This window comes from Chiloscyllium plagiosum, unplaced genomic scaffold (genome assembly GCF_037043375.1).
Source record: "Chiloscyllium plagiosum isolate Xiang-an unplaced genomic scaffold, Cpla_swu_hap1 HiC_scaffold_13, whole genome shotgun sequence".
Classification (NCBI taxonomy): Eukaryota; Metazoa; Chordata; class Chondrichthyes; order Orectolobiformes; family Hemiscylliidae; genus Chiloscyllium; species Chiloscyllium plagiosum.
This window is the reverse complement of record NW_028270151.1, coordinates 49,940,036-49,965,321: the sequence shown is the minus strand read 5'-3', so window position 1 is coordinate 49,965,321 and position 25,286 is coordinate 49,940,036. Positions and strand designations below refer to the sequence as shown.

The 25,286-nt window shown below is 43.4% G+C and overlaps 1 protein-coding gene across 5 annotated transcripts in view; it reads left to right on the top strand.

Moving 5' to 3' along the window:
- Nucleotides 1–8,895: 8,895 nt before the first annotated feature.
- The window catches only part of LOC122555934 (uncharacterized), a 316,199-nt gene continuing 299,808 nt past the window's right edge, over nt 8,896–25,286 (top strand). For all 5 annotated transcript variants that reach the window (XR_015759187.1, XM_087993574.1, XM_087993575.1 and 2 more), the window contains exon 1: nt 8,896–9,502. Coding sequence is in view for 4 of the 5 variants with exons in the window: in XM_087993574.1 (XP_087849700.1) it covers nt 9,382–9,502 (121 nt within the window). In the remaining variant the exon portion in view is untranslated. The remainder of the gene's footprint in view (nt 9,503–25,286) is intronic.

Genomic DNA, 25,286 nt, shown 5'->3' with positions numbered 1-25,286 from the left:
ACAATATTATTCCTAATCCTGTTTGATTTCCTTACCTACTTCCTACAGTCTCTTGTAACTTTAGTTGACGGGGGAGGAGGGGTTTGCGAACTTGTTCTCTTCCTCTCTCTTTCTTTAGATCGTCAGCTGGTCTTTGCCTTTGCCTTTGCCTTTGCCTTTGCCTGGTCACACCAGTCACTTCTTCTTTGTCTCCATAAGGTCTACAGGTGAGCTCTGTTTTTATAGCTTTTTTGATTGGTTTTCTGGAAATTTCTGGACAATTAGGGAGACTTGGTCAAAACTTGGTCAATTGTTTGGAGGGCTTGCTAATGTGTAGCTGCTTTATGAAGCAGGGCGTGGGTGCCTTTTTATCTTTTTTTGGTCGAAAATATGCATTCCTCCTTTGTTTGATTGATAATTGTTGGGCATATGTCTGCTTGGGATAAGAGTTGATGAGATGTATCCTTTTACACAACATTAATGTCATTAGCACCTGGCTGCACTGTGTCTTTTCTGGGTTTGCAATTTGCTGAGCTTTATTTGGCCAATGTGTTCTCATACCCAGCATCCTTGCTTTTTGGGCAACTTGCCAATCTACTTGGGCTTTAGCAACCATGAGTTTGCTACACTGCTATCCTCTCTCAGGATGACTGCATGCATGCTTTCACCATTAACACATTCTCTGTGCTTTTTTTTGTCTTTAGATCATCCAGACTGCTCCCAAATGTCTTGAGATGATGCGGTCTGAGCTGTAAATGTGTTGATGGAAAAGCGCAGCAGGTCAGGCAGCATCCAAGGAGCAGGAGAATCGACATTTCGGGCATGAGCCCTTCTTCAGGAATGAGGAAAGTGTGTCCAGCAGGCTAAGATAAAAGGTAGGGAGGAGGGACTTGGGGGAGGGGCGTTGCAAATGCGATAGGTGCAAGGAGGTCAAGGTGAGGGTGATAGGCCGGAGTGGGGGCGGAGAGGTCAGGAAGAAGATTGCAGGTTGGAAGGCGGTGCTGAGTTGACTGAGACAAGGTGGGGAGAGGGGAAATGAGGAAACTGGAGAAATCTGAGTTCATCCCTTGTGGTTGGAGGGTTCCTAGGTGGAAGATGAGGCGTTCTTCCTCCAACCGTCGTGTTGCTATGGTCTGGCGATGGAGGAGTCCAAGGACCTGCATGTCCTTGGTGGAGTGGGAGGGGGAGTTGAAGTGTTGAGCCACGGGGTGGTTGGGTTGGTTGGTCCAGGTGTCCCAGAGGTGTTCTCTGAAACGTTCCGCAAGTAGGCAGCCTGTCTCCCCAATATAGAGGAGGCCACATCGGGTGCAGCGGATGCAATAAATGATGTATGTGGAGGTGCAGGTGAATTTGTGGCGGATATGGAAGGATCCCTTGGGGCCTTGGAGGGAAGTAAGGGGGGAGGTGTGGGCTAAGTTTTGCATTTCTTGCGGTTGCAGGGGAAGGTGCCGGGAGTGGAGATTGGGTTGGTGGGGGGTGCGGACCTGACGAGGGAGTCACGGAGGGAATGGTCTTTTCGGAACGCTGATAGGGGAGGGGAGGGAAATATATCCTTGGTGGTGGGGTCCGTTTGGAGGTGGCGGAAATGACGGCGTGACTCTTCGTGACTCCCTCGTCAGGTCCGCACCCCCCACCAACCCAACCTCCATTCCCGGCACCTTCCCCTGCAACCGCAAGAAATGCAAAACTTGCACCCACACCTCCCCCTTACTTCCCTCCAAGGCCCCAAGGGATCCTTCCATATCCGCCACAAATTCACCTGCACCTCCACACACATCATTTATTGCATCCGCTGCACCCGATGTGGACTCCTCTATATTTGGGAGACAGGCTGCTTACTTGCGGAACGTTTCAGTGAACACCTCTGGGACACCTGGACCAACCAACCCAACCACCGCGTGGCTCAACACTTCAACTTCCCTTCCCACTCCACCAAGGACATGCAGGTCCTTGGACTCCTCCATCGCCAGACCATAGCAACACGACGGTTGGAGGAAGAACGCCTCATCTTCCGCCTAGGAACCCTCCAACCACAAGGGATGAACTCAGATTTCACCAGTTTCCTCATTTCCCCTCCCCCCACCTTGTCTCAGTCAAATCCATTGAATTCAGCACCGCCTTCCTAACCTGCAATCTTCTTCCTGACCTCTCCGGCCCCACCCCACTCCGGCCTATCACCCTCACCTTGACCTCCTCCACCTATCTCATTTCCAACCCCCCTCCCCCAAGTCCCTCCTCCCGACCTTTTATCTTAGCCTGCTGGACACACTTTCCTCATTCCTGAAGAAGGGCTCATGCCCGAAACGTCGATTCTCCTGCTCCTTGGATGCTGCCTGACCTGCTGCGCTTTTCCAGCAACACATTTTCAGCTCTGATCTCCAGCATCTGCAGTCCTCACTTTCTCCATGATGCGGTCTGAAACAAGATCCAGTTACTCGATTTTGATTTGCAGAACTGCTGCAGTGAAAGTCAGCCTTCTTGCTATGGTAGAGTTTGCTATTAGCTTTAATTTCAGGATTTTGAATAAAAGGATGCTGTGAGGATAGGTAGCAAATGGATTGAAAGGTATGTTTTTTTGGAGCAATGGTAATGATGCAATGAGATCTTGGGGTAACCAGGATGTGAGTCACTATCCACATACCCATCCATTCAGGATAAAGAGTTCCTGCATTCTGACTCTTCTTCCTCCTGAGATGTCATCTGCAAACCTTGTGACAAGGTTGTGCCTTCATGAGAGTGAGGTTGTAGAGTGTGCTGCTGACCTCTATTAATTTGGACACTCTCAGTACCCTTGAACATTCCTTGAGTGGTCCAATCAGTGATACCATTGCTTTAGGGTGACTTTGGTTTGATCCACGGTGTTCCTTATTGCTGTATGGTGCTTATTAGAGGCACATTGTCTTCATTGTTGGATTGAGGACAAAAGGCAGGATCCAGTGTATTAATGGAATCCCTCATCCCAAGCTGCCAGACCGGATTTGTCATGATGGCCTAAAGATGGTGGAAATGACTGACTGCCTCAGGATGAAAGCATCATGGCTGCTGCCAGAATAGTGAGCATTTGCTAACATGAAGTGCTTGTGCATGGTCATACACCATGTTGATTCAGCCCTTGTGGTTGAGGTACAATTCCCTGTTTGTGTGAGCCCAGAGAACTATGTGAGAAAAGTGGATGACTCCTTGCATCCTTTCGAATCTCTTTACTCTGGCAAAGCCACATGCCCTTTCCTCCTGCTTCCCCTGATAAAAAGAGAATGATTTTCCCACAGCTGTTGTGCAGTGCTCCTGGATGCAATGACAGCTTGCTATGTCATGAAAACAGAATGTGCTGGAGAATCTCAGCAGGTCCAGTAAAGTGTTTGATGAGAGAAAAACAGTGTTAACTCTTCAAAGAGTCAGAATAGGTCTGTAAATATTACATTCTTTCTTGCTCCACATCTGAGTTTTTCCAGACCATTCTGTTTTGATTACAAATTCCTGCCTTTACAGTACATGGCTTTTATTTAATGTTTGCTATGTCGCCTGCTTCCAGCTAGAAGAACTTAGAGCATGGATCAATACTTTGAGCTACAAAATTGTGGCCATTATGGAGACTTGGACATCACAGGGGCAGGAATGGTTTTTGTATGTTCCAGGGTTTAGATGTTGCAAAAGGAATAGGGAGGGAGATAAAAAAGATGGGGGAATGGCATTGCTAATCATAGATAGTTTAACAGCTGCAGAAAGGGAGGTCATCGAGGAGGGTTTGTCTACTGAGACATTATGGGTGGAAGTCAGAAACAGGAAAGGGGCAGTCACTTTATTGGCAGTTTTCTATAGACCCCTCAAATAGCAACAAGGACACAGAGGAGCAGATTGGGAGGCAGATTTTGGAAAGGTGCAGAAGTATTGAGGGCTATTGTCACAGGTGACTTCAACTTCCCTAATATTTATTTTTATTAATTAGATTACTTACAGTGTGGAAGCAGGCCCTTCGGCCCAACAAGTCCACATCCTGCCGAAACACAACCCACCCCGACCCATTCCCCTACATTTACCCCTTCACCTAACACTACAGGCAATTTAGCATGGCCAATTCACCTAACCTCCACATTTTTGGATTGTGGAAGGAAACCGGAACATGTGGAGGAAACCCACACAGACACGGGGAGAGTGTGCAAACTCCACACAGAGAGTCGCCTCAGGCAGGAATTGATCTCTGGTGCTGTGAGGCAGCAGTGCTAGCCACCGTGCCGCCATTCTTAGTGCAAATACTTTGGATGGAGCACACCTTCCCTCTACACACCTGTCTAGGGCAGGCCATATTGGATTTGGTGTATGTAGAGGGCAGGCCATATTGGATTTGGTGCTTGGAATGAACCAAGTCAGGTGTCAGATCTCTCATTTGGAGAGCATTTCAGTGATAGTGATCACAACACCCTGGCATGTACTACACTCATGGAGAGGGGTAGGAGCAGATGGTATGGTAAAGTATTTAATTGGGGGAGGGGGAATTACTTTGCTATTAGGAAGGAATTGTGGCGCATAAATTGGGAACAGATATTCTCAGGGAAATGCACGACAGAAATGTGGAGGTTGTTAAGGTAGCGCTTGCTGATTGTGCTGGACAGGTTTGTCCCACTGAGGCAAGGAAGGGATGATAGGGTGAAGGAACCTTGGGTGACAAGGGATGTGGAATATTTAGTCAAGAGGAAGAAGGAAGCTTACGTAAGGTTGAGGAAGCAAGGATCAGACAGGGCTGTAGAGGGTTACAAGGTTACATTGAAGAATGGACTTGGAAGAGCTAGAAGGGGGCATGAAAAACCCTTGGTGGGTCGAGTGTAGGAAAACCCCAAGGTGTTCGACACCAATGTCAGGAACAAGAGGATGGCCAGAGTGAGGATAGGGCCAATCAGGAAGAATGGAGGGAACTTGTGCCTGGAGTCAGAGGAGGAAGGAGAGGTCCTTAATAAATAGTTTGCTTCAGTATTCACTAGTGAGATGGACCTTGTCTGTTGTGGGGCTAGTGTGAAACAGGCTGATACATTAAAACAGGTTGATGTTAAGAAAGAGGATGTGTCGGAAATTTTTAAAAACATAAGTTGCCTGGGCCAGACGGGATATACCCGAAGTTACTACGGGAAACAAAGCAAGAGATTGCTGCCCTTTTTGGCTATGATCTTTGTGCCCTCATTAGATTACATTACAGCGGGGAAACAAGTCCACACCGACCCGCCGAAGCGCAACCCACCCATGCCCCTACATTTACCCCTTTCCTAACATTACGGGCAATTTAGCATGGCCAATTCACCTGACCTGCACATCTTTGGACTGTGGGAGGAAACCGGAGCACCCGGAGGAAACCCACACAGACACGGGGAAAACGTGCAAACTCCACACAGTCAGTCGCCTGAGGCGGGAATTGAACCCGGGTCTCAGGTGCTGTGAGGCAGCAGTGCTAACCACTGTGCCACCGTGCCGCCCACGGTAGTACCAGATAATTGGAGGGTGGCAACTGTCATTCTCTTGTTGAAGAAAGAGAATAGGGATAACTCTGGGAATCACAGACCTGTCAGTCTTACGTCGGTAGTGAACAAGTTATTGGTGAACACTTTGAGAGACAGGAGTTATGATTACTTGGAAGACCATAGTTTGATTAGAGATAGTCAGCATGGCTTTGTGAGGTAATGCCTCACACGTTTTATTGAATTATTTCTGGATGAGACAAAACGCATTGGCGAAGGTAGAACAGTGGATGTGGTGAACGTGGATTTTAGCAAGGCGTTTGATAAGGTACCGTATGGTAGGCTCATTCAGAAAGTAAGGAGTTGTGGGATACAAGGAAATTTGGCTGTCGGGATACAGAATTGGCTGGCCCATAGAAAACAGAAAGTTTTAATTGATGGAAAATATTCAGCTTGGAGCTCAGTGACCAGTGGTGTTCCCCAGGGATCTGTTCTGGGACCTTTGCTCTTTGATTTTTACAAATGACTTGGATGAGGAAGTGGAAGGGTAGGTTAGTACGTTTGCTGATGACACGAAGCTTGTGGAGTTGTGGAGGGCTGTTGTAGGTTGCAACAGGAGACTGACAGGATGCAGAGCTGGGCTAAGAAGTGGTAGGTGGAGTTCAAACTGGAAAAGTGTGAAGTGATTCATTTTGGAATGTCAAATTTGAATGCAGTTTACAGGGTTAAAGACAGGATTCTTGGCAGTGTGGAGGAGCAGAGGGATCTTGGGTCCACGTGCATAGATCCCTCAAAGTTGCCATCCAAGTTTATGGAGTTGTTAAGAATGCATATGGTGTGTTGGCTTTCATTTGCAGTAGGGTTGAGTTTAAAAGCTGCGAGGTTATGCTGCAGCTCTATAAAACCCTGGTTAGATCACACTTGGAATATTGTGATCAGTTCTGTTCACTTCCTTATAGGAAGTTAAAAATCACACAACACCAGGTTATAGTCCAACAGGTTTAATTGGAAGCACACTAGCTTTCGGATCGACGCTCCTTCATCAGGCGATTGACCTGATGAAGGAGCGTCGCTCCGAAAGTTAGTGTGCTTCCAATCAAACCTGTTGGACTATAACCTGGTGTTGTGTGATTTTTAACTTTGTACACCCCAGTCCAACACCGGCATCTCCGAATCATGACTCCTTATAGGAAGGATGTGGAAACTGTAGAGAGAGTGCAGAGGAGATTTACCAGGATGTTGCCTGGGCTGGTCTTATGAAGAAAGGTTGAGGGAGCCAAGGTTTTTCTCATAAGAAGAAAGAAGGATGAGAGCTGAATTGATAGAGGTGTACAAGATAATGAAAGGCATAAATAAAGTGGATGGCCAGAGACTTTTTCCCAGGGTGGAAATGACTATTACAAGAGGGCATAATTTTAAGGTGATTGGAGGAAGGGATAGGGGAGATGACAGAGATAGGTTCTTTACTACCACTGCTGGCAGTGCATGCCATGCACCCTCTAATCTCTGTGTAAAGTCAGATACATTAGGTTCATTTAAGTGACACTTGGATTGACACGTGGATGGTAATAAAATGAAGGGTATGTTGGTTAGTTTGATCTTAGAGCAGGCTAAAAGTTTGCCACAACATCAAGGGTCAAAGGGCCTGTACTGTTCTGTGTAGAAGCTGAGGGCAATGGTGTGCTTGTTGGTCAATGGGAAAGCTGTCTGTGTCCCACTGTGTATCTTGAGGTCCTACTGAAGGAGATGGAACTGTTCAGTTGCACCTTCTTGGTGAACCACAGTTGCCTCATACACTGCTCCTGGCTGGGTTGGAGATAGGAGAAGTGCTCCCTCAAAACTCTTGTTCATACAGGACTAATGTTAGTAGTCGTCCTCCTTCTTCCTCTGTGCACACCTTCCCTTCTCTATTGTTTGCTTCACGGTATTCCAAAGGAACTGCAACTAACACCTCGATAGCAGACTTTATGTTGATCGGACAGAAAACTCGACTGACCTGTAAGGATGAAACAATATTAACTTTAAAGTTCAAGAAGCCACCAAAACCCATTCAGACACAAACCACAAAATGTATTAAAGCTTTATGTCAAAAGCAGCTCATCTGCAAGGTTAACCCATTTAGATAAAATGACAGACCTATCCCTTATTGCGATCTGGAATAATACATGGAAATGATGTGATGTAATAGCTGTAGGACTCTGCAGCAACCTTACAAAGATGCTTCCCAAGGGTGGAATTAGATAAAAAGATAGAGTGAAGGTAGAAAATCAATACAGTTCGCGAATGGATTTTGAAGGACTTTAGATAACAATCTTATCAGGTTGTGATGTTATTGTTAGTTTGTTATCTCTCAGATGACATATATAGTTGTTTATAGTGTACATGTGCAATTTATCAAGTTTTACAGAAGTCTAAGTTTGAAGACAGTCTTCACCTTGCCTTGTCCTTGACCAATCTGTCTTGACCCAAACTATGGTGGCTCAGTGGTTAGCACTGCTGCCTCACAGTGTCATGCACGTGGGTTCAATTCCTGCCTCAGGCAACTGTCTGTGTGGAGTTTGCACATTCTCCCCGTGACTGCGTGGTTTCCTCTGGGTGCTCCGGTTTCCTCTCACAGTCCAAAAATGTGCAGGTTAGGTGAATTGGCCATAATAAATTGCCCGTAGTGTTAGGTGAAGGGGTAAATGTAGAGAAATGGGTCAGGGTGGGTTGGTCTTTGGAGGGTCGGTGTGGACTTGTTGGGCCAAAGGGCCTATTTCCACACTTTAAGTAATCTAATCAAACTCTCAGGTGTGGCCTCAAGCCACATCACAGCTGAGATGGTATCTGGACTTTGAAAGTCCAAATGAGCAGAACCTGAATCAAATAAATCACAGAACTGACTGATGACACCATTTTCTGGATCAGTGGTGCTGGAAGAGCACAGCAGTTCAGGCAGCATCCGACGAGCAGCAAAATCGACGTTTCGGGCAAAAGTCCTTCATCAGGAATAAAGTCAGAGAGCCTGAAGCGTGGAGAGATAAGCTAGAGGAGGTTGGGGGTGGGGAGAAAGTAGCATAAAGTACAATAGGTGAGTGGGGTCCTTGGCCTCCTTCACCGCTGCTCCCTCACCACCAGACGCCTGGAGGAAGAACGCCTCATCTTCCGCCTCGGAACACTTCAACTCCAGGGCATCAATGTGGACTTCAACAGCTTCCTCATTTCCCCTTCCCCCACCTCATCCTAGTTTCAAACTTCCAGCGCCGCACTGTCCCCTTGACTTGTCCGGACTTGTCCGACCTGCCTAGCTCCTTTTCCACCTATCCACTCCACCCTCTCCTCCCTGACCTATCACCTTTATCTCCTCCCCCACTCACCTATTGTACTCTATGCTACTTTCTCCCCACCCCCACCCTCCTCTAGCTTATCTCTCCACGCTTTAGGCTCTCTGCCTTTATTCCTGATGAAGGGCTTTTGCCTGAAACGTCGATTTTGCTGCTCGTCGGATGCTGCCTGAATTGCTGTGCTCTTCCTGCACCACTAATTCAGAAAATGATTTCCAGCATCTGCAGTCATTGTTTTTACCACCTTGATGACACCATTTGACCTCTGTACAAGGCCTAGAAAACCCTAGGAGCAAGAATGTCCAGGTGACCGTTTTCACCTCAAGCACATCAGAGCCTCATGTTGCAACCATATACATCACTTTCGTTATGTATAAATAATAATTGCCTCATTATTAGATATGTAAGCTGAAGCTGCAACCCTGTGCATTCAATTCAGCCGTTTTCATTTCAACATTTACTTCTCAGCAAGGGCACCAGGATTCAGGAATGAAGGAGATAACCCCGGGCACCGATACCACGGAAGTGCTGCCGCCCAGGATTGCAGCACCCTGAGCTGCAGCACTGTACTGTAAGCGCATGTCACGCTCTTTCCTTGTGTTTGCTCGGAGTCTCCGAGCTGGACAGGAGAGGCGATGGCAATTCAGCAAAGGCACAGCACCTCCTCAGGAGATAACTATACACCTCTATCCTTGAAAACCATCAGAAAGAACGAGGACAGGCCGTGGAAACTCCGATTAATCTATCTGCAGTGCTGTAAGTTATTTATATGCAGTATGTCATCACGTATCTTGCTGATATAAGAGCGGCACACATTTCACTCGCTTATCAAATCGCTGGCATTCAGCTGGTCCCCGCAGTTAATATAAAGAGAAAAATGTTATGTTCTTGCCGAGGATTTTAAAAAAAATGTGGACTGCGTGACATTCAAGAAACTGGTGAAGTACATGGGAACTGCAGGGTTTTTTGACTTTAAGCTTACACTCCTGCTAGATGTCAATCCTCAAGATAAAACCTTTTTTTTTGTTTATTGTTATTATTCGGATGATCCTGAGATATTTATCATAAGACATGAATTTTATTTTGCCGTTTTTGGCTCTTCGAAAGAAGTTATTTTGGAAAAAACACAATATTTCAAACATTGAGAGTGATAGTGGTATGAGGTACTTGTACTGATAAACGAATTCTAACTAAACCCCCAAATTCAGGCAATGAATGAACAATGAAACACACACCGTGTTGTAACCATTAGCCCTTCTCACCGGCAACCTTTTCTGGTCATGTGACATAGGTAGAAAATGTTCAACGTGTCACCAAAATATATTTTCTGTTTCTTGGAAACTCATCGACTTAATTGTTTTGAGGAGGGTGGTATCTTTTTTTTGTGTAATGTTTAGCTGCACTAAATGGCTTTTTAAAAAAATAATGTTGCTTCACAGTGAAATAGATTATATGCTATAATCCTCAGGCTAGTTCTTGCATCAGAAATACACCCAGTCATATTTTGTTTCATTAACTGCAGAACAATATCCTCCTTTGTACTGACACTTTAGAGAGCTTCTTGATGTCTCTAGACATTCTCGTGACATTCTGACATAAACCATACCCTTTCTCCAATAGACACCAGGACTTAATATCCAAATATTAGCCATTCCAAGAATTCTCTGCATTTGTGGCCGGTGAGTGGAAGGAAGCATCTCATGGAAGGAAACATGAGCACAGGCATTTTCTCCCATTTATCTCTCCACCCCCAAGGTTCCCAGCCTCACAATTTTTTTAAAAAGCCTCATTCCTGATGAAGGGCTTTTGCCTGAAACATCGATTCTTCTGCTCCTCCGATGCTGCCTAACCTGCTATGCTTTTCCAGCACCACACTCTCGACTCTGATCTCCTGTATCTGTAGACCACAATTTCTCCAAACATGAGAACAGTCCACTTACAATTCATGTTCCAACAATTGATGTGGTATTTATTGAAATTTGCTTTAAATTTATTTAAATAATTTTTAAAAAACCTTTGCTTTAACAGGACATCTGTTTCCCAGTTGTGATCCAGTTCTTGTGTGTTTTAGACAGATGACATCTGCCATAACACTGGCTATTCCTAGATTTATGTATGTCAATACCTCAAATTCAAAATTGCCATTCTTGTGTTCAAATCCCTCTGTCGTATTTCAGTCAACTCCTCCAACTTTATAACCCTCTGAGATTGGCATCCATTCAGCACCTGAAATATTAACCGCCTGCTCCACTGACACATAGTAACATCGTAATGCACAATCTACAAGATGCACTGTAGGAAGTCAATAAGGCTCTTCAACAGCAACTTATCAACTCATGACTTCTACCATCTAGAAGAAAATGTGCAGCATCACATGGGAATACCATCTGCTTCAAATTCCCTTCCAAGTCAGACATCGTACTGACGTGGAACTATATCGTTATTTCTTCACTGTCACAGGTCAAACACCTGGAATTCCCTGAAAGTACCTGGGTGTGCTTAAACCACATGGGTTGCAGTGGCTTCAGAAGCCACATCCCGGACACCACCTTGAGAGTGCATGGGGCTGGGCAATAAATGCTGATCTAACCAGTGACTCCGACATCTGTGAATGAATAAATAATAGCAGCAACTTCGGCTTCCTTCGTTTTTGGGCTCTTGTGCGTTCTTCGTTTCTTGTTTGTTGTACTACCTTCAGCATTCTGGGCCGCAGCTCTGGAATGCCGTTAATAAACATCTCCATCTCTCTCTACCTCTGACTCCTCCTGGGACTTTATCTCCTGACCCATTACCTCCAACTCTGGCCCAATGTCAAGTTTGTTTGGTAGCAATCCTATGGAGTACCTTTGGATGTTTTATTGTTAGGATCTCCAAAATCCCAGTTTTTGACTGAAAAGCAATAAGCTACAAGATTCCCTTGGTTATTTTTTTAAAAAAAACAGACAAGAGTCAAAGAAAGAATGTAGTAAATACTATCTTGGAGAACCAACTGTACTCTGAAGTTCAGAATGAGTAAACAGGTAAGTTATGGTCAATCTATCAACTATAAATTACACATTAACTGGCAGATATAATGAAGATAAATGTTATGATTTGGCTAAACTGTCCACTCAGCATGTGTGTACTGCAATTCAGGCATAAAATCATTCAAAACCCAGGATGAATTTCACCTTCTGCTCTTTTAGGATTTAACCTGATCGCAGCTAACAGTGCTACACTGAGTTCTGTGGTTGAAGTTGAATGATTTATTGTCACTTGCATTTGACAGTGAATAATACAGTAAAATATAGTGAAAAGCTTTAACTGTTTCCACAATCCGGCACCATTTTGAATAGTTAATTGAAAAAAAAACTGAAAGAGAGTCACGAGTCCTGAGCCTTCAGCTGGCTCACCTGTGCTGCAGCTAAATTCTCTGGGCACAGCCTTCATCTAAACTGACATATCTGCAGAACTCTGCTTCCAATGGTCTGACAGATGTCAGTCCGCCAATGTCGCCTTCAAGTCACAGAAGCAGCTGCACCAGCTACATACTTGCCTAACCTCAGATTCTGGATCTAGCCTCTGCCCTCTTCAGCATTACATCACAAGTATCAACAACTGAGAACCTTTTGCATGGTTTCAAACAATTTCAGCCTCCTGGAGATTTTGGTTTCTAGTCTTAATTTCTGTCTTCATTTCCAAATGAACTGATTGAGTTGTTTCTCAGTTTTCCTTTTCAGTTAGGATATGTCTCAAAATGTACAAGCTTTGAAACCAGGTACCATTGGTGTTAAAGTGCTATATAAACATTCCCATCACAAAAATGTCAAGCAATGACCATCTGCATCAGGACACAAACTAACCATCTACCCTTGATTTTCAATGCATTACTATTAGTAAATCCATCTGTTTCAACTCTATGGGAGTTACTTTCTTCAGAAATTGAACTGGAACAGTTATATAAATGCTGAGACTTCATAAGCAGGTTAGAAATGGAGAGTACTATTGTCAATAATTCACCTCTTGATTTCCCTATAGACTTCATCATCTGAAAAACAAAATTCAGAAGTATAATTAAATGTACTTTACTTCCCTAAATGAGTGCAGTTCCAACAGCACTCAAGAAGCTAAACTCAATTCTGCATAAAACAGCCTGCTTGAGTGGCACTTCATCCTCAACTTTAAACATTCATTCTTTCCACCATTAATGCACATAGACAGCAGTGTGTACCGTCCGGCAATATATCGGGCAACAACTAACCCAGGCTCCTGTGACAAACTCATGACCTCTGCCATTCCAATAGGTCAAGACCATAAGATACAAGAGCAGAATTAGGCCATTTGCCCATTGAGACTTCTCCATCATTAATTCAAGGCTAGCATGTTTCTCAATCCCATTCTCCTGCCTTCTCCCTATAACCCTTGAACCCCTTACTAATTAAAAACCTACCTATCTCTGTCTTAAAGACATTCAATGACTTGGCCTCCAGAATCTTCTGTGACATGAGTTCCAAAGCTCAACACCCTTTTGTCTGAAGAAAGTTTTCCTCATCTTAGTTATAAAGGATCATCTCTTCACTCTGAGGCTGTGCTGTCAGGACCTAATCTCTCCTACTGGTGGAAACATCTTCACATTTACCAGTCTTCTGACTACACTTTAAGTTTTAATGAGATCCCCTTCTTCTAAACGCTATTGAGTACAGACCCAGAATTTTCAACTGATCCTCATACATCAAGCCCTTTATCGTGGAATTACTCTTGTGAACCTTCTCTGGACTCCCTCCAATGCCAGCATATCCTCCTTGAGATACAGTATTCAAAACTGCTCTCAAAGTTCCAAATGTGGTCTGACCAGAGCCTTCTACAGCCTGAGCGGTATGTCTTGGCTCTTGAGTTCCAGCTCTGTTAAAATGAATTGCATCCTAACAGCAAACTGAACCTGCATGTTAACCTTAAGAAAATCCTGAACTAGGATGCCAAAGGGGGCAGAAGATGAAATGTGAGGATACGGCAGCTAGTAATATAAAAGAAGATTTTTTGAGATATATAAAATGTAGGAAGATGACAAGTGTGTACATTGGACTGCTGGAAAATGAGGCTGGAGAAGTAGTAATGAGGAACAAAAAAATGTGGAGGAACTGAATAAGTGCTTTGCATCACACTTTACGGTAGTAAACACTACCAGCGTACCAGGAACTTCCAGAGTCAGGAGCAGAGGAAAGTGCATTGACCATCACTAAGGAGAAGGTGCTGGGGAAACTGTAAGTTTTGATGATGTTAAATTACCCAGACTACATGGACAATACCCCAGAGTTCTGAAGGAGAGAGCTGAGGTGATTGCAGAGGCATTGGTAGTGGTCTTTCAGGAATCACTGGAGTCAGGGAAGAAGACAGATGAGTTGAAACTATAGGCTGATTAGCCTGACCATGGTCATTTGTAAGATTTTAGAGCCCATTATTAAGAATGAGATTGAGGAGTACTTGGAAATGTATGTTAAAATAGGACTTTGGCAGCACAGCTTTGTCAGGGGAAGTCATGCTTGTCAAATCTATTTGAATTCTCTGAGGAGGTAGCAAGCAAGATAAAGAAGAGCCAGTGGATTTCAAGAAAGTCTTTTTCAAGGTACCACACAGGAGGCTGCTAAATAAGGTGAGAGCCCATGGTGCTCAGGGAAAGATACTGACATGGCTAACTGGCAGAAGACAGAGTGTGGATAAAGGGATCTTTTTCAGATGGCAGCTGATGACTAGTGAAGTTCCACCAGAGTGACTGTTAGGACCACAACTATTCACATTATATGTTAATGAACTGGACAAAGGAACTGAAGGCACTGTTACTAAGTTTGCAGATGATGCAAAGATAGGTGGAGCATCAGGTAGTTTTGAGGAAATGGGGAGATTGCAGAATGACTTGGACATGATAGGAAATTGTATTCCATCTACTACTATTTTGCCAGATGTGGGAAAGTGTGAGGTTATGCATTTTGGTAGGAAGAAGAGAGGCATAGACTAATTGCTAAATGGAAAAGGCTTCAGAAATCTGAAGCACAACGGGGCTGAAGCATAAGAGCAGCACATCCATGGCAAAACCCTGACCAAGTTTCTCTCCAACCCACATACCATCCTGACTTGGAACTAAATTGATGTTCATTCTGTGTCACAGTGTAAAATCCTGGAACTTCCTAACTATACTGTGGGTATATCCACACCATGTGAACTGCAACGGTTTGGGAAGACAGCTCACCAAAACCATTATGAGGCCAATTAGGCAATGAATTGGCCAAGGACAACCAAGACACTTTGCAAGAATAAATGAATAACTGTTACTGTTTTGTTGCTTTGCATAACCATACATATTTTGTGTAAAACCATCAGAACATAAATTGTCTATTTGTTGTTGGACAAGTCCTTGCCAGGCTCCTGCTTTACCCTCTGAATGAGACCATCACATACAATGAGTAGCTTTTGATGAAGGCAGTGACAGTTGACAAGAGCCTCATGTTGCTGCTTTGAGGGGGTGGAGGATGGAGGGGGGGGGGGGGGGGGGATGGAGGGGTGGTGGTGGATGGGGGGGGGGGGGCTGGTTTATAAATTAGTGTAATCAGAGAACAAATGGCCTGGGGGCCTGAGTTCCAATCCCGCCACGGCAGATGGTGGAATTTGAATTCTATTTTTTTTAAAATCTGGAATTAAGAGTTGAATGATGACCATGAAATCATTGTCACTTGTTAGAAAAACCCATCTGTTTCACTAATGTCCTTTAGGGAAGGAAATCTGCCATCCTTACCTCACCCCTGTCATTGCTCAACAGGGTTTGTCTTCAAAGTTTGTGCGAAGATTTGTAGCTCGGGTGCTCGTTGTTGTGGTTTTGTTCGCCGAGCTGGAAGTTTTTGTTGCAAACGTTTCGTCCCCTGGCTAGGCGACATCATCAGTGCTTGGGACCCTCCTGCGAAGCGCTTCTTTGATGTTTCCTCCGGTGTTTATAGTGGTCTGTCCCTGCCGCTTCCGGTTGTCAGTTTCAGCTGTCCGCTGTAGTGGTTGGTATATTGGGTCCAGGTCGATGTGTTTGTTGATGGAGTTTGTGGATGAATGCCATGCCTCTAGGAATTCTCTGGCCATTCTCTGTCTGGCTTGCCCTATGATAGTAGTGTTGTCCCAGTCAAATTCATGTTGCTTGTTGTCTGCGTGTGTGGCTACTAAGGATAGCTGGTCGTGTCGTTTCGTGGCTAGTTGATGTTCATGTATGTGGATTGTTAGCTGTCTTCCTGTTTGTCCTATATAGTGTTTTGTGTAGTCCTTGCATGGTATTTTGTACACTACATTAGTTTTGCTCATGTTGGGTATTGGGTCCTTCGTTCTGGTGAGTTGTTGTCTGAGCGTGGCTGTTGGTTTGTGTGCCGTTATGAGTCCTAGGGGTCGCAGTAGTCTGGCTGTCAGTTCTGAGATGCTCCTGATGTATGGTAGTGTGGCTAGTCCTTTTGGTTGTGGTATGTCCTCATTCCATGGTCTTTCTCTTAGGCATCTGTTGATGAAGTTGCGCGGGTATCCGTTTTTGGCGAATACCTTGTATAGGTGTTCCTCTTCTTCTTTTTGCAGTTCTGGATTCTGCAGTGTGTTGTGGCCCTTTTGAATAGTGTCCTGATGCAGCTTCGTTTGTGTGTGTTGGGGTGGTTACTTTCATAGTTTAGGACTTGGTCTGTGTGTGTGGCTATCCTGTATACCCTTGTAGTGAATTCTCCGTTCGATGTTCTCTGTACCATCACGTCTAGGAATGGGAGTTGGCTATCCTTTTCTTCTTCTCTCATGAATCGGATTCCTGTGAGTGTGGCATTGATGATCCGATGTGTTTTTTCTATTTCCGTGTTTTTAATGATTACAAACGTGTCATCGACATATCTGACCCAGAGTTTGGGTTGAATTTGTGGTAGGACTGTTTGTTCTAACCTTTGCATAACTGCCTCTGCTATGAGTCCCGAGATTAGTGATCCCATGGGTGTTCCGTTGATTTGTTCGTATATCTGGTTGTTGAATGTGAAGTGTGTTGTGAGGCACAAGTCCAGTAGTTTAAGTATGCCGTCTTTGTTGATAGGTTCAGTGTCCTGTTTTCTGTTCTGTATGTCCAGTAGGTTGGCTATTGTTTCTCTGGCTAGGGTTTTGTCAATCGAAGTGAACAGTGCCGTCACGTCGAATGATATCATGGTTTCTTCTTTGTCTATGTGTATATTTCTGATGATGTCCAAGAATTCCTGTGTTGATTGTATAGAGTGTTTGGATCCGCTGACCAGATGTTTCAGTTTCTGTTGTAGTTCTTTGGCCAGTTTGTATGATGGTGTCCCTGGTAGTGATACTATGGGTCTGAGTGGGATGTCTGGTTTGTGTACTTTAGGTAATCCATAGAATCTGGGGGTGTTGTTGCTTTCCGGTTTCATTCTTTGTAGGTCAGCTCTGGTTATCTGTCCGTTTTTTTGTAGATTCCTTAGTGTGTTATTTATCCTATTGGTGAGTTGTGGTGTGGGGTCAAATTCCTTCATTTGGTAGGTGTTGATATCTGCAAGTAGTTGTTGTGCTTTTTGGATGTAATCAGATTTATCTAGGATGACCGTCATTCTGCCTTTATCTGCTGGTAGTATGATTATGTTCTTATCGTTTCTTAGTGATTTCAGTACTTCCCTCTCCTTGGTGTTGAGGTTATGTGTTTGTCGTTTCCTTATTATCATAGGTACAACAGTTTGTCTCACTGTTTGTTGTGTCTCTTCTGTCAGTCCATTGTTCCTGAGTGTGCATTCTAGTGCTGCTAGGAAGTCTGCTGTCTTGGCGTCCCTGTGGTTGTAGTTGAGTCCCTTGGCCAGTATTGTTCTTTCTGTGTCTGTGAGCTGTCTGTGGGAGAGGTTTTTAACCCAGGTGTGTGTTGTAGTGTCCTCTTTGTTGTGTGTTAGTTTGGCCATTTTTTCTTTTAGTGCCGTTTTTTTGCGGTGTGTAGTCCTGTTCTGTCCTATGGTGACAGCCTGTTCTATGGTCCGGGTCCATTCACGATTAGTGGTTTTTGAAATTAACGACTTTTGGCGCGCAATTTCTTGTTTGTACTTGTTTGTCTTGCAACCCTCCCATGCCCACTGCTGCATTTGTGCTGACAGCAGAAAGATAGTTTGTTTCAATTGCAATAGGGAGGAAAGGCCATCCATTGGCTTTTTCATTGCAGACTTCATCGAGAGGGAATTGCGTAGGTATCTCGATCCCACCTGTCACTTAAAAATCAAATGCTTCCCAAGATCCAAGTCAACAGGGTTAAGGCATTAAGTTCCATCCAATGTCTTACAAGAAATTTTGTATTAATTTTCATCCAAGCAAAGGAGCAAGAGACATGATCGCTGTCCCAAAACAGAATTCAAGAAAAGTTGTTTAAAACAAACACCAGTCAATTTGTAAGCAGAATGGGAAAATGTGGAATCTGCTGGTGAAGTTTGAGTTTCACCAATAAATCAATGTGATTTAGTAGCTGTCTGATGGAGTGCTTGGTAGATTGATTGCTAATGAAGTGGTGTGTGATACTTTTTTGTCACTAAAGAACAGGTTTGTGATCTATTTTATCTGTTATTCTCTGCCATGGAAAAGGCATTTCTTTCAAAAGATCGATACATTCCATAGAGGAGAGCTGAAAATTTGTTTAATTGGTGCTGACTAGGTTTTATGTGATATTGTGGAAGATCTGAACTCTATCTAGTTTAACAACATAAGAAACTGTGGTTGAATTGTTACAAAGATTTTCTTAATCATCTACGTACAATCCGAAACCTGATGTGGAAATGCTGGGCTTGGACTGGGGTAGACAAGGTTAAAAATCAAATGACGTCAGGTTATAGTCCAACAGGTTAACATAAATTTGTTAAAGTTGTTGACCAATCTGAATATAGTCCAACCAGTTGGATTATAATCTGATGTTGTTTGATTTTTGATCTACAATCTGAAACCTTGTAGGAAAGGAGTAACATGATTTAGGACACTTCCCAGTTGGGAATAGTCACTGTAGCCAGATTTTCTCAACAGTTCTCAACTTCATAATGAAAAGGGTGCATTGCTACTGCTTTTTTCTCCTTTTCTTTTTACTGCATCAGTTTGAAGAGGAGACACTGCATCCTAGCCACAATCTGCTCCATTACATGCCATTAGCCTAAGGTTTGACAGCACCGTAGTGACATGGGTATTTTTTAAAATTACATTTCATTTGTAAATGTTTCACAGTGCATTGGTTCCACTTTATTCATGTATGCATCATCATTACTTGCATGGCTCATGGTTGGCATGCATTGATGGTTACAGGGGAGTTAGGGACATTGGTTTATATTGGAATGGATAATGTTTGCATTTTTGTATTTTTGCATTAATTCTTTATTGAATTTCTTGTCAGTGACCATTATTGTACTTGCTGTTCTGTGTGACAAACCTGAACTTGCAGGTTCAGCTGCTTGTAATGTACATTGTCTGAGAGCAAAATCAGCAGGCTAACTGAAAGATTGCAGGGAACTCCTTTTTAATATGGAAGCAAGTCATCCTCAACCATGAGGAGCTGCCTAAGAAGAAGCAGGCCACCTTTAATTGATCATGAATGGGGTGCCTAAGGCTTCTTGTGTGCCACTGAATTTATCTTAAAGGTAAGTTGTACTTTTTTAAAAAGTTATGCTAATAGATGTTCATGCCAAACAAATGGTCTAAAAAAAGGCACCTGCAACGGAGAATATAATGCTCTGTATGCTGAAAATTCCTGCTGCCTTTACAGCTACCTGTCAACAAGTCATCTGGAAATGGAATTGAATTTATTGTCACGTGCACCAAGGCACAGTGAAAAGCTTTGTCTTGCGAGTAATGCAGGCAAATCTCATAGTTAAGTAGCATAGATAATAAATAATAGGTAAACAACGGCAAAAACAAAAACACAGGTACAGGCGAATTATAGAGTTATAGAGATGTACAGCATGGAAACAGACTCTTCGGTCCAACCCGTACATGCCGACCAGAAATCCCAACCCAATCTAGTCCCACCTGCCAGCACCCGGCCCATATCCCTCCAAACCCTTCCTATTCATATACCCATCCAAATGCCTTTTAAACGTTGCAATTGTACCAGCTTCCACCACTTCCTCTGGCAGCTCATTCCATCCATGTACCACCCTCTCCATAAAAAAGTTGCCCCTTAGGTCCCTTTTATATCTTTCCCCTCTCACCCTAAACCTATACCCTCTAGTTCTGGACTCCCCGACCCCAGGGAAAAGACTGTGTCTATTTATCCTATCCATGCCCCTCATAATTTTGTAAACCTCTATAAGGTCACCCCTCAGCCTCCAACGCTCCAGGGAAAACAGCCCCAGCCTGTTCAGCCTCTCCCCACAGCTCAAGTCCTCCAAACTTGGCAACATTCCTTATAAATCTTTTCTGAACCCTTTCAAGTTTCACAACATCTCTCCGATAGGAAGGAGACCAGAATTGCACGCAATATTCCAACTGTGGCCTAACCAATGTCCTGTACAGCCGCAACATGACCTCCCAACTCCTGTACTCAATACGCTTACCAATAAAAGAAAGCATACCAAACGCCGCCTTCACTATCCTATCTACCTGCAACTCCACTTTCAAGAAGCTATGAACCTGCATCGCAAGGTCTCTTTGTTCAGCAACACTCCCTAGGACCTTACCATTAAGTGTATAAGTCCTGCTAAGATTTGCTTTCCCAAAATGCAGCACCTCACATTTATCTGAACTAAACTCCATCTCAGCCACTTCTCAGCCCATTGGCCCATCTGGTCAAGATCCTGTTGTAATCTGAGGTAACCCTCTTCCCTGTCCACTACACCTCCAATTTTGGTGTCATCTGCAAACTTACTAACTGTACCTCTTATGCTCGCATCCAAATCATTTATGTAAATGACAAAAAGTACAGGGCCCAGCACCGATCCTTGTGGCACTCCACTGGTCACAGACCTCCAATCTGAAAAACAACCCTCCACCACCACCTTCTATCTTTCAGCCAGTTCTGTATCCAAATGGCTAGTTCTCCCTTTATTCCATGAGATCTAACCTTGCTAATCAGTCTCCCTAGGGAACCTTGTCGAACACCTTACTGACGTCCAAATGTTAAGAGTTTGAGTCCATTCAGTATCTTAACAACAGTCGGATAAAAACTGTTACAAAACTGGCTGGTGTGTGTGTTCAGGCTTCTGTACCTTCTACCTAATGGTAGAGGTTGTAGAAGAGCATTGCCAGAATGGGATAGATCTTTGAGAATGCTGGCAGCCTTTTCTTGACAGCGGGCCTGGTAGATGGGATTCTATAGATGGGAGGTTGGCCTTTGTGATTGTCCGGGCCGAGTTCACTCTCAGTAACCATTTTCGATCTTGAATGGTATAGTTGCCATACCAGGTAATGGCAGAATGCTCGCGAAGGCGCAACTACAGAAATTGGCAAGCGTATTTGCCGTCATGCCAAATTTCCTCAGCTGCCTGAGGAAGAAGAGATGTTGTTGGCCTTTGTAACCAATGCAGCCATTTTGCCAGGTCTTCCACCTCCCATCTGCAGTCTGTTTCATCGCCATCTGGGATTGACCAACTATGGTTGTGTCATCAGCAAACTTGTAAATGGCATTAGTTTGGTATTTAGCAAAGCAGTTTTGGGTATACAGTGAATGCAGTAGGGGGCTGAGTATGCACCCCTGTTTGGGGGGTGGGGGGGCTCCAGTGTTAAGTGTTTGTTAGTGAGGATGAAATATTGTCCCCAGTCTTCATTGATTGTGGCCTGTGGGTCAGGAACCTGAGGATCCAGTTGCAGAGAGTGGAGCTTAGCTCAAGATCACTAAGTTTAGTAATCAGTCTCGAGGGGATAACAGGGTTGAAGGATATATTGTAGTCAATGAGTAGGATTCTTACATAGCTGTTCTTGATATCAGGATGTTCTAGGGAGAAGAGAAGGGCAAGTGGTATGGTATCTGATGTGGATCTGTTGGTCCGATAGACAAATTGGAGTGACTCGAGTAGTGGGGAAGCTGGAGTTGCTTAATGACATGACCAGCCTTTCAAAGCACTTCATGACCATTGAAGTTAGGACCACTGGGTGGTAGTCATTGAGACATGCTGCATGAGCCTTCTTAGGCACAGGAATTGAAACTTCCCATCCTGCCTAATTAAGAGAAAACCCCCACTAACATTCCTGCTGTTGTGGCCTTTATAAATCTGCCAGACCCTAGCTCCCATGCATCTGAAGTACACACTATGGGACTGAAACTCCAAGATTCTACTGTGCTGTTGTGACTTCTGGTGCATGCAAATGTATTGACCTTTCAGTGCTCTCTAAGTTAGCAAATCTGTATGAAGCCAACAAAGAACCCAGCAAAACAAAGCCACCAATTTAATATACTCCCTGTGATACTGCAAATGCTATGGACTCTGATGACATTCTTACAATGGTACCTAAGGCTTGGCCCAGGTCAAGCTGTTCCAGTACAATGTCAACACTGGAATCAACCCATCAAAGTAGAAAATTGTCCAAGTGTGTCCTATCCATAAAAGCAGGACATATCCAATTTCAACCTAACATGATCCATCAGTCTACTCTTCATCATCAGCAAAGTGAAGATAAGTGTCTATGACAGTATTGTCAAGCAACACTTAATCAGCAATAACTTGCTTACCGAATTTGAGTTCGACCAAACCAACTTAACTCCTGACTTCATTATAGCCTGGCCCAAACACAGGCTATGAGGTGAACCAGAGAAATGAACCCTCCATATCAAAGTAATGTTTGAGTGTAGCAGTAAGGAGCCCAAGCAAAATTGTATTCACTGGGAATCTGGGACAAAACTCTGTTGGCTGGAGTCTTATGTAGAACAAATGGAAAAAGGTTTTGGTTGTTAGAGATCAATCATCTCAGCCACTGGACACCATTGCAGGAGTTTCATGGGGAAGTGCCTTACATCCAATCATGTTCAGCTGCTTCATCAATGACTTTCCTCCAACATAAGGTCAGAAGTGGAAATGTTTGCTGATAATTGTACAGTGTTCAGCATCATTTTCCACTGCTTACATACTGAAGTAGCCCATGTATAATTGCAACAAGACCTGGACAACATTTTAGACCCAGGCTGATAACTGGCAGGTAGTGTCTGAGAGTTGACTGTTTGATAATCATGGATATTTTACGATAGATGTAAAAACTAGGCAAAAGTAGCCTAGATCAGGGCTTCATAGGATATTTTCAGGATTTATTATTAAAACAGCATATTCTAAAGATGCCAAAGAACATGCTATGCTAAACTTAGAATTGTGCAGTTAGCTAGGATTAATTAATGATCTAACTGTGAAAACTCCGCTAGACAGAAGAGAGGATAATATGATTAAATTTTATATTCAATATAAAGGAGAGAAGAATAAATCCAAGACTAGCATTTTGATCGTAACAAAGGGTAATTATCAAGGCAGAAAAGCAGAGCTAGCTAAGGTGATTTGGCAAATTAGGTTAAGGGTTAGAGGGACATTTGTATTCCAGTGAGAGAGAACATTTCAAAGATGTGGTCCAGCCATCTGTGGTTAAACAAAAAAAAATTCACACTTTAAGTATGCAATTATGCAAGTATATGTGGCAGATCAGAAGGTGGACAGAATATAAAGAACAACGAAGAATGTTCAAAGGTTTATGTTTGCGCCAAACAAATGCTGGGCAATGACTTTTATCAACAAAGAAAATCCAACCATCACACCTTGACATTCAGTGACATTATGATTATTGAGTACCCACTATGAACACCCTGGGGTTTACCATTGACCAGAAATGGAACTTGACCAGACAAATAAAAATTGTGCCTAGAAGAGCTTATTAGAGGCTTGGAGTTCTTCAAGTACATGTCCTAGAAACATACAAAATCAGAGCAAGAGAAACCCAATTGGCCCTTCAAGCCTGCTCTGCCATTTAATATCATTTTCCAACTCAGTACCTTGTTCCCACTCTCTCCCATACCTTTGAATCCTTTAGCCCAAAGAACTATATCAGTCTCTTCCTTGAAAGTATTCAAGGTTTGGCTTCAACTGCTTTCTGCAGCAGATAATTCCACAGGCTCACTACTAACTGGCTGAAGAAATTTCTCCTCCTCTCAGTCCTAAATGGCCTACTCTGAATCCTTAAATTGTGACCTCTAGTTTTGGCTTCTCCAGGAATCAGAACTATCCTTCCTGCACATAACCTGCCTAGTTCTGTTAGTAATCATTGCGATTTCTTTAAGATCCCACCCCACCCCCCAATTCATCAAAACTCCTAACCAATTCAGTTTGTCTTCATATGTTAGTCCTGCCATCTCAGGAATCAGTCTAGTAAACATTTGTTGTACACTGTCCCTAGCCAGAACATTGTTCCTCTGATAAAGAGACCAAAATTGTACACAATACTGCAGGTGTGGTCTCACTAAGGCCCTATACAATTGCAACAAGGTATCTGCACTTGAATCCTCTTGCCATGAAGACCGACATACCATTTACCTTCTTCACTGTCAGCTGTACCTGCATACTTTCATTGACTAGTGTACAAGAGCACCCAGGCCTATAAGCCACAATCCAGGAGTGTGATGGAATACTCTCTGCTTCCCTGGTTGATTGTAACTACCAAGAATCTTTACATCATCAAGGATAAAGCAACCAGCCTGACTGGCACCCCAGGTTCTCCACCATGGTTCAAAGAGGCAACCCGCAACTCCTTCTCAAGTGCAATTAAGAATAGCCAATTGTTGTAGGGGTATTATCAAAGAGGAGTCTTGAGTTCTGTGTTCAGCAGTACATGCAATCTTTATCCAGAGCCCAATTACCACACGTGGGAGAGGCCAGAGACCACTCCAAATTTGGCTTTCAAATGGGGCCCGGTTACCTTCTTAATTACAGCTCAGATTGGAGGAGAGGTCAATGAAAATGTAACTTTCCCCAGCTGAATGTGACATTTTTATACTATTTATTCTACAATAATTGATCTCAATAGCCACATCCCCTAATCTATATATCCAATCCAATAAACATGCAATGTTAGCCAACTCCATTGACAGCCCTATGTCCTCTCATAATCTCATGATGTTTACTAGGTACCTCTATCATCTGTTGTTGGAATCTTACAATGCTTCTAATAGTTATACTTCTTCCCAAACAATTGCCAGCTGCACCACATTATTTGTTCATAACCTAAATACTTTTTTTATCACGAATAACTCTTCCAAATTCTCTAATAAATTTAGTATGAGAGATTAGGAAGAACATTGATTTCTTCAAATTGTTATAAATCTTTTAAAAACTCTGAAATAAGTACCATTCTGCGACACAGATTGAGTGAACCCCTCTCTCACTTCAGCCAGAGAGATCAAATAAATAGTCCTTTTGACTTGCAGCTGTAGTTTACAGCCCCTGCTACTTGCATGTTGTGAGTGAATTTTAAACCAGAGTTTAGTTCTTGAATGAATACTTTACTGTGTCTACTGTAAGCACTTTCCATTACTAATTTTATTTCAATAAAAAGCATTTATTCAAATTCCACTGAGGTTGAAATT